At 42.7% G+C, this 8,486-nt stretch overlaps 1 protein-coding gene across 2 annotated transcripts in view; it reads right to left on the bottom strand.

The window, feature by feature from the left end:
* Positions 1–2,983: 2,983 nt before the first annotated feature.
* Positions 2,984–8,486, bottom strand: part of col26a1 (collagen, type XXVI, alpha 1) — a 35,098-nt gene continuing 29,595 nt past the window's right edge. The window contains exons 8-14 of one of the 2 annotated variants that reach the window (XM_027999077.1): positions 7,668–7,751; positions 6,745–6,797; positions 6,602–6,664; positions 6,227–6,262; positions 6,100–6,144; positions 5,933–6,017; positions 2,984–4,609 (exon numbers count right to left, since the gene is read on the bottom strand). In XM_027999077.1, the coding sequence (XP_027854878.1) occupies positions 4,470–4,609; positions 5,933–6,017; positions 6,100–6,144; positions 6,227–6,262; positions 6,602–6,664; positions 6,745–6,797; positions 7,668–7,751 (506 nt within the window). In that variant the 3' untranslated portion in view covers positions 2,984–4,469. The remainder of the gene's footprint in view (positions 4,610–5,932; positions 6,018–6,099; positions 6,145–6,226; positions 6,263–6,601; positions 6,665–6,744; positions 6,798–7,667; positions 7,752–8,486) is intronic. The other variant, XM_027999078.1, reaches the window with a different exon arrangement.

The raw sequence follows: 8,486 nt of genomic DNA, 5'->3' as shown, positions 1-8,486 counted from the left end.
CAAATAAGACTTCATGAGTGTTTTTTTCCCCCCATAAATCTCAATTTCAGAAAGTGCTCAGCTGTCAAACAGATTCTCCCACCTGAGCTGTTGGCATCTGCAGCTCCTTCAAAGTTTCCACAGGCTGTGTGTCAAATTAAGCCTGTCAGTTTAGAGGGTCTCTAATGCACCAAGATGTGCCTCCATATCATTTGTTGGAGACGTAAGCTCCTGTTCTCAACCCAGAACGGGAACATTTATACTTCACTCAGCAGGAATTAGAACAAACTTAGAATCCATATTTTTCTTTTCTATTAGTTTATCCAGAGAAACTCCTATTACTTTACCTTTTCTTTTGTTTTGTTTGTATTTCCTAAAACTCACATAAAGCACTTTGAATTGCCTTGTTGCTGAACATGTGCTGTATAAATAAAATAACCGTACCACCTTATTAAAGTGGGTACTTAAGAATGCGCACCACACTTTATTTTAATGTAAAAAAAAAAAAAAACAGCTAAAAAGCCAAGTATAATTTACATCTTAATTCACAATTTTGCCCTATTTGTGCCAGTATGTCACATAAAAGCCCAATAAATCACTTTGTAGTTTGTGGTTGCATAGTGACACACTGTGGAAAACTTTAGATTTAGCAAAAGCAAAGCAGATTTAAAAGTGAGCACCGAAGAATACCGGGAACCGAATTTCATTTTGCTTCATTTGGCGTCTTTAACAGAAAGCTACGACTCATCCCAGAGGCTCTTCCCAGACCTCCTTGTCAGCCACACACTGCCATTCATAACCTCGGCGGTCTCCCTCTTTCCCCCCCGGCTACAGACGCAGTAATCCCATTTGTACAGCAACAGATGTTTCTCTTAAAAACATCCGTTCACTCCGCAGCAGAGAAGAAGAAGAAAAAGAAGAAGAAGAAGAAGTCTGCTTCTTATTCTCCCAGGAGATGAAAGAGAGCAGCTTAATCACTATGAAATCGGACATATTTGGTTTGCAGGGACACATATTGACTTTCAGCACAAGCTTACTGTTCTTTAAAACGTAAACAAGCTTCGTCTTTTTTTTCCTGCGTCTCCCTTTAAAGCTGAGCCGCCAAGCCGTGTTTTACGAGCAGGCTTTCATGTTGTGTACATGAAAAAGGCCACAGAAAGAAAGAGAGAGAGAGGAGAAGAAAATGCATATGACACAACAAATCCCCCCCCACCCAACACACTCACACACACACACACACACACACACCAGACAAATAAACAGTGCATTGTTCCCATGGCAGCGTGGTGCATTAATCTGACGGCTGGTTTCCCATGGCTGTGTCTCCCTGCCCTGTAGACCTCCGCTCTGTCTCACTGATGGTTCCTGTGATTGCAATCATCCATCTTACTGTCAAAAGCAAAAAAAAAAAAAAAAAAAAGGGGCAAGAAAGTGTGTGTGTTGAGGAAGGGCGGTGGGGGGGGGATCACACACACACACACACACCGTCTCACTTTCTCTCCCTTGTGTCCGGGCAAACACGGCACCCCACCGAGAGCAGAGCAGAGCAGACGCGCGGACCAAAACAGCCTCGTGTGATTAACAGAGGGAACACGAGTGGGTGTGCATCTTTTTTTTTTTTTTTTTTTGCTTTTGGTTGTTTCTGCCCCTCGTCATGTTGCATGATCAGTCGCTAGAGTGTGCGCCGGGGAACGGTGGACACGTCTGATCTCGCAGCCCATCAAAAGCACCAGAGACTTGTTCCCTTGTGGCCACGCAAGCGGGGGCCCCCTCACATCAACACGTCCCTGTTCAGTAGACAGGAAAAACAAGAGTGCGGAGGAGGAGGAGGAGGAGGAGGAAGAAAAGGGGAGACAGAAACACAGATGAAAGAATTCATGAAGAGGCCAGAGAGGAGCGTGAAGACGCCTCGGAACCACGCTCGCCGCTCTCTGTTCTCGGGAGCTAATTGAGCAGCAAAAGTCAACTCTGATTCTTGTACAACCTGTGATCCTTTCTGCAGAGACCAGACGCCGGCCTGTGAAGAAAAGAAGACAAGGAAATGTTTACAGGTCAACCAGTTGTTTACATGCTCTTCTATAGGCTCTCGAAAAAAGTGAGGCCAAGAGGAGGAAGGAGGCATGTTCCTGCTCGTCAGCAGTGTTGCTTGATTGTGAAACTTGTGCTGTAAAGTGAGGTTGTTATCGTCTGCACTGATGGATTCGATGTTTTTTTGTAGAAGTGCTGAATTATCTCCAGTCAGAGAACATTTAGTGCCAGGTTGTTGAGTTTTGTTTTTTTTAAAGGGGCTGTATTACTTTTTTGAGCTTTACATCATGCTATAATGTCATTCCCTCATCAAAAACACACATGGATTGTTGCCTTGATTCTTTTATGAATGTTTGAGAAATCATTTAATCTCTTGTTGCAAATATTCAGAGGCGCAAAAGGTCTGGTGGGACTGAGCCCCGCCTTCAAGGATGAAGCTCCTCCCCCCACTCAGCTCCTTCAGACTAGCCAGCTGCAGTTAGCAGACACCTGGTGAAAGTGACCATCAGCTGCTTGTCAGCGCAAGGCCGGTAAAAAAGTTGTTAAAGGTTAATAGAGGAGCCATGTTGTGATGACTTCAGAAAGAGCAGGATCTTCTTAAAGGGACAGAGGCCCAATTTCAAGGCATTAAATTACAAAGTAAAATTTCTTTTAAGTTATATTTGACATATGCAGCACTTTCATAACAACTGAAGGTAACATAGTTAGGCTACTCGATTGTGCTATAAAATGGCACTATGTGCTCGGAAAATCCATAATACTGCCCCTTTAATTGAATAATGGAAGAAATTAAAAACAAAGAAAAATTATGATGCATCAACATTAATGCTGTCAGTCTTTGACCTATCAGGCCTTAGGAATAGGAATAAGAAAATGGAATAGGAATAAGAAAATGCATCCTGCAGTGATTTTCAGAAAATTGCATTAGGTTATTTTAGAAAATAAATAAATTAAAAACAGTCACGCTAAGCAAACATGAAGAATATTAATTTATTATAAGTCTTACAGCAATTTCTGGAAGGCAGCCTTATTCACAAGTAGGAATACATGGATCAAAATCAATACTACAAATTCTTGACTCATGTCAGATCCTAATAATAATAATAATAATAATAACAAGCTAATGCCTTTGCCCAAGGGCAAGGCATTCTTCACTGTTTGATAAACTCACTGCAAATTGATTTTCTTTCCAGAACAGGTAAATGAGTAATTTCTGAATCATCCGTCTACCTATTCCAGGAAGCAGCTTGACTTGCATCTCTGTAATGTGAGGGTAGAATAACCCAAAGCAGTTATTTCTGCCCTTCTGAGTTTCATTTGAACACTTTGAGGTCTATAAACAGCTGATAGTGGCCAATAAAAAACATGTCTGTTGTTAGAAGGGCTTTGACTTATTTTATTGTTATGTAGTTCTCTTTTTTATGGAGCAGTAAAAACTTAAGAGTTACAAATAACTAAAATACCAAACTCTGAACTGGACTCTGACGGAAACAATTCTCACACTCATCTGTTTATAGTTTGCATGTTTTGGTCTGCTTTCAACGTTGTCGTCATCAACAGACCCGCGGCTCCCACTCGACGCCGGCGAAATGTTTCGTACTTAGCAGGCGGGCGAGAGCCGAATCGATCCTCTCCTCAACTCCCGGCGGAGGAAAGCACGTTTCCCTCCCAGATGGATTCCCCCCCCGTGTGAAGTCTGTAATGGAGGAAGCAAGGATCGCTCCAGACGCGGTGGGGGGGTTTCACTCAGAAACCTCCGTCTCGATCACTCGGGAGACACGTTGCGCAATAAATCACGCCGGTTTAAACGGAGGTCTCAGAGGCAGCTTATTAAACAAGTCGATGTAACCCTGTCAAGTTTGCAGCTCTATCAGCTTCCAGGTGCATCATGGGATGAGTGAGGGGGTTTGGCCCGAGATTCGGGGTCTCTTTCCTCTGATTTCCAGATGTTTGCTCCGGTTTATGTCACGCTGATGTTCTTGGAAGTCTTTCCCCCTAACAGCATTAACACAAACTAAAACACAAAAGAGACGATGGAAAACAAAGATTTTTAGATCGGTACAAAGTTGTTGTTTTTGTTTTTTTGTACTTTGTTGGGGAATGCAAAGGCCTGCAACCTAAGCCTCAGGAAAAGAGATAAATTCACTTATTTATCTTTTATCTGATGAAGGAAGGATGCCAGAACCTCCATTGTAATTTATGGCATACTTCTGTGTAAGGCAGCAGCAGCAGGGTGATAAAGGACAATAAATCATTTGGTGCGGAGGAAATGTTCAACATCTCTCTTCTACAAAGAACTTTTAATAGCAGGACTTATTCATGTCGAAGAAAAACAACAATAAATCTGGCAAGTACAGATACAAAGTACAGCTACGCATGTCCAGTTATAACAATAACAACAACAACAAAAAGCCAATATTCCCATACAATTATTCACACAAATGCAAAATGATGCAATAACGTTAAAGAGGGACCCATTTCTGCTGCCCGTTGACGCCTGCGGGCTGACGGAGGACTCGACTGGCCTGGCGGCGCTTCGTCTTCAGGCTGGAGAAACCCAGCGGGTCTAAAACGCTGCTGAATCCAGATCCTTCAGAGTTCTCTGCGCAAAGCAACAAACAGCAGACAGAAAAACCAGTCAGCAAGGACACGTCCCTCCTCAGAGGAACAGTTTGGGATTCTGCGTTTTTCGCAGCAGGTGGACGCGGTGCGAATGTTCGCGTTCGAGAATTTGCTTCCATCTATTTCCTGCAGCCACTCGGTCTTTTGCAGGGTCGTAGCTGGTGTCTGTCTCAAACGGTCGATGGTTGAGACGCCGCATGCCTACACCGCACAGCGAGTCAGACGCAAACAGCCACAGACGAACTCACTCGCAGCGAACTGCGACGGAGTCCCCTGCAAATCTAGCATGCAAGTTTTTATATGAGCGGTCATCTAAAGTTGTCAACCAGGATTCAGTCTACAACCTCGCCGATGACCACTATATGTCTTATCTAGTGGTTCATTTTCTAAAACAACCAAAAGGTGTAGTAAAAACGAACCTCCAGTTTTTATAGCAGACAAGTCCAATACAGAAAGAAGGTGTTTACAGTAATTACCTTTTGTTAGGTAGAACTATATAATATAGGCAATTCTTCCTAAGAACTTAGATGTAATTTTCCTGACACTTGCCAGGTACTTTACCCTAACTGAAAATCTCGGACAGCAACCTGTACGTTGCATCAAAGTTGAATAAAATTACTTGGTGTATCTCTAAAAGTAACTTCTCATTTCTATGAGAACCACCATAGCTACAGGAAAGTAGCAGAGAAGTTTCATAGAAAGAACCCAGAAAGCTCAGTGTCAAGCAACGACACCGGCAAGTATTGAGAAAGTAACCATTAAAGTAATTAAAAGTTTAATGAATGTACCTGGTAGGTTCTGGATAGCAACCTCAAAGTTTGAGAAAGTACCTAATAAGTACAAGGAGAGTAACCAGAAATAAATAGAGAAGTAACCGCCAAATTAAGTTCTGGCTAGTGCCCTCTAAGTCTGAGAAAAGTATTTGATGAGTTTGAAAATCTTCTTGGTAAGTTTAGGGAAAGTAACCAGTAAGTTCCTCTGAGTTTTTTTTGTTGTTTTTTTTAAGTTCCTGTTAAGCTCCAGAAGTATCTTGCTGAAGTCTGTATAGTAATTTTTATGCTCCACAAAGAACCAGGTAATTTTCAGAAAGCCACCTCTCAGCAGTAGGAAGATGATCTTAGGTTGGATCTTAGTAAAACCAGTAAAATCCATTAAGATTTATGAATCATCCCAGTAAGTTCCTGAAAGTAGCCTCTAAGTAATTTCTTGTTCCTTCGAAAGTTGCATCCATTTTACAGGAAAGTAACCTCTAAACCTTACTGAAGTACCCTTGAGGTTCTGGTGAAGTGTGGCTTCTCCTCACCGTGAATCCCAATCATGTGCTCCAGGATCAGAACCCGCTCGGCCAGGATCTTCAGGGCCTCTCGGAGCTGCTGCACGGCTTCACCCTGAACAACACCATCCTCTTTAATAGGATCCGTTTACAAAAAAAAAAACAAAATAAAAAATCTGACCTGCAATGCCTCTTACCTCATTCAAGCTCACTCCTGGTTCTCCTTTTGGCCCGGGTGCTCCCTGAGAAAGGAAAGAAATGAAGGTCGTCACCTTCAGGATGTTCGGATGTGTGAGGTTTACGCATCACATTGACTGAACTTACAGGTAGGCCCTGCTCTCCTTTGGCACCTGGCGCCCCCTAGAGGAAGAATAACATCAGTTACCAATATTTCACCACTTCACCAATCTCAGATCACACACACGCATTGGAGAGAGATCAGGTTTAGAGATGGAGGACCCACTGGAGACCTGACAACAGATCAAACATGGCGGCCCTGATTAGTGCGGCCTGGACGTGGAGGAGAGAGCAGGATTAGTCACGGGTTGGAGAGAGTCTTTGAAGAAAAGCTCGTTCTCCTTTAATGTGTCCACCGGTGCATGACGGGGTCATTTACAAAACTGAAGAGCGCTCACGTTATTAATAAGCACCAAATACGTTCAGACAGCCCGTTAATCCAATAATGGGGGTCATTTTTACCCTTTCCCCTGGATCTCCATTCGGGCCGGGACTGCCATGTCTGCCTGGAACACCCTCCCTACCCTGGATTCACACAAACAAAGGCAAGGGCATTAGCAGTGCTGTGTGAGACGACCAATTATGACTAAGTGAGAAAGACTTACGTCCCGTCCTGGGAGACCAGGTGTCCCTGCAGGTCCTCGTTCTCCAGGGGAACCTGCAGTCCCACACACAAACACCATTAATCATTACTAAATGCTGACACCGTTTAGAAAATATGCATGAATCTTGTCAAACTCTTGGTTTTTGTGTTCCCATAGAGAGTATTCCTGGTTCAGTCTTCCCAGTACGACTGTTTCTCTCCACTGTCTCCACAGGCTTAGACTGATACATTTTAAAACAGTTGATGTTAAACGATCAGCTGCTTCCAGATGTTAGTTAATCTGAATCTGGATTAGAATAAATCAGATGGAGCGATATAAACCTTTGACATCAGACAATATTGAGAATCATTGATTGCTTTTTTGTTTGTTTTGGACATCTGAAATGCTGCCAAACTGGCGACGTGACCTTTCCTCCTGCGCAATTTACTCAACAGGTTGTTGCTAGGTGACCAAAGTTAGTTGATGCCACCCACCTTGCTTAGCTGAAAATTGAGCAGCTAACGTTTTTTTCCTCCGCCTACGTCTCCCAGAATGCCGTGAGGTTCTGGATCGGATCTTTTCGACATATTATCTATTAAAATTGATCATGTGTCCATCGTAATATATATTGTTACTGTTTTTTTTAATTTTTTTTATCTCCAAGCAAAATTAATTCAGCTCAAACTGGAGTATTTGGCGCGAACTGAAATAAACGGAACAAACCTCTTGCAACATGTCCTTATTTAAAGTTTTATACAGCCTGCTGCGCATAATTCATAAACATTCACAGAAAAACAATAAACATATTCTGCTACGATACAGTGTCACAACTTCAACACCGGCAGTTTTGACGCTACGTGTTTGTAATGACAAAACTCAGCCAGCTACAGGACACGTGCAGTTTTTCCTCCAATATGTACACAGGAAGCGGCTCGTGTTCCTACCCGAGGGGCCGACGGGACCAGCGGGACCGGGAGGGCCCACTCTGACCGGAGGCGCAGCGAGAACCGGACGGTCCGGGTCCTCCTCTGAGGGGAAACGTCAGCGTCAGTCACAACATTTTAACCCTGCTGCTGGGTACCAACCCAAATGTTTTCACCACCGCGAGGCGGAAGGTTTAATTATGTCCCTCGTGAGTCAAATGATTTGAACTGAACTGAAATGATCATAAATCTCCAGAGGAAATTACACAGAGATAAGCAGCTTCTTAAATAAATGCTGCCATGAATCAGCGTCGGGTTCTACAGGAGTCCGCCCACGACGTAGCAGGCAAAAATACCCATAATTCCTCTGTCTCTGGGTTACCGAAGATCACAAACCGAAAAGCTGTACAAACAAAACAAAAACAAACGGCAAAATGCTGTCATCTAATTACAATTGTTCAATATTGATAATTATAAAGTTTTTTTTGTTTTTTTTTTAAAACACTTTTTCATACTCACCCTGCAGCTTTAATGAGTGCAAATGGCAACGACAGAGCGGATACGATTTATTCCAAACACTATAATGTAGAATGTGAGTAGTTATAACTTATTCAGCATGATTATTAATACAGTCCGGTCACTAAAGTGCATTATGTGATAAAGTAAACATGTGTCTGTTCTTAAAAGGCTTAATGCATGTGGAAGAGTGATTCAAGATTGAGTTTTATTTATTTCCTGCGTTGAAATGCAGAGATAAAGTTAATTCATGAGAAACATTTTGACACAGCTGTGCCGCAATGTCTCCTTAATAGCAGTTCAGACGCATCGCAGACTTTTAAT

This window comes from Xiphophorus couchianus, chromosome 18 (genome assembly GCF_001444195.1).
Source record: "Xiphophorus couchianus chromosome 18, X_couchianus-1.0, whole genome shotgun sequence".
NCBI classification, from domain to species: domain Eukaryota; kingdom Metazoa; phylum Chordata; class Actinopteri; order Cyprinodontiformes; family Poeciliidae; genus Xiphophorus; species Xiphophorus couchianus.
The sequence above is the reverse complement of the archived record's forward strand: the minus strand, read 5'-3'. Positions and strand labels throughout refer to the sequence as shown.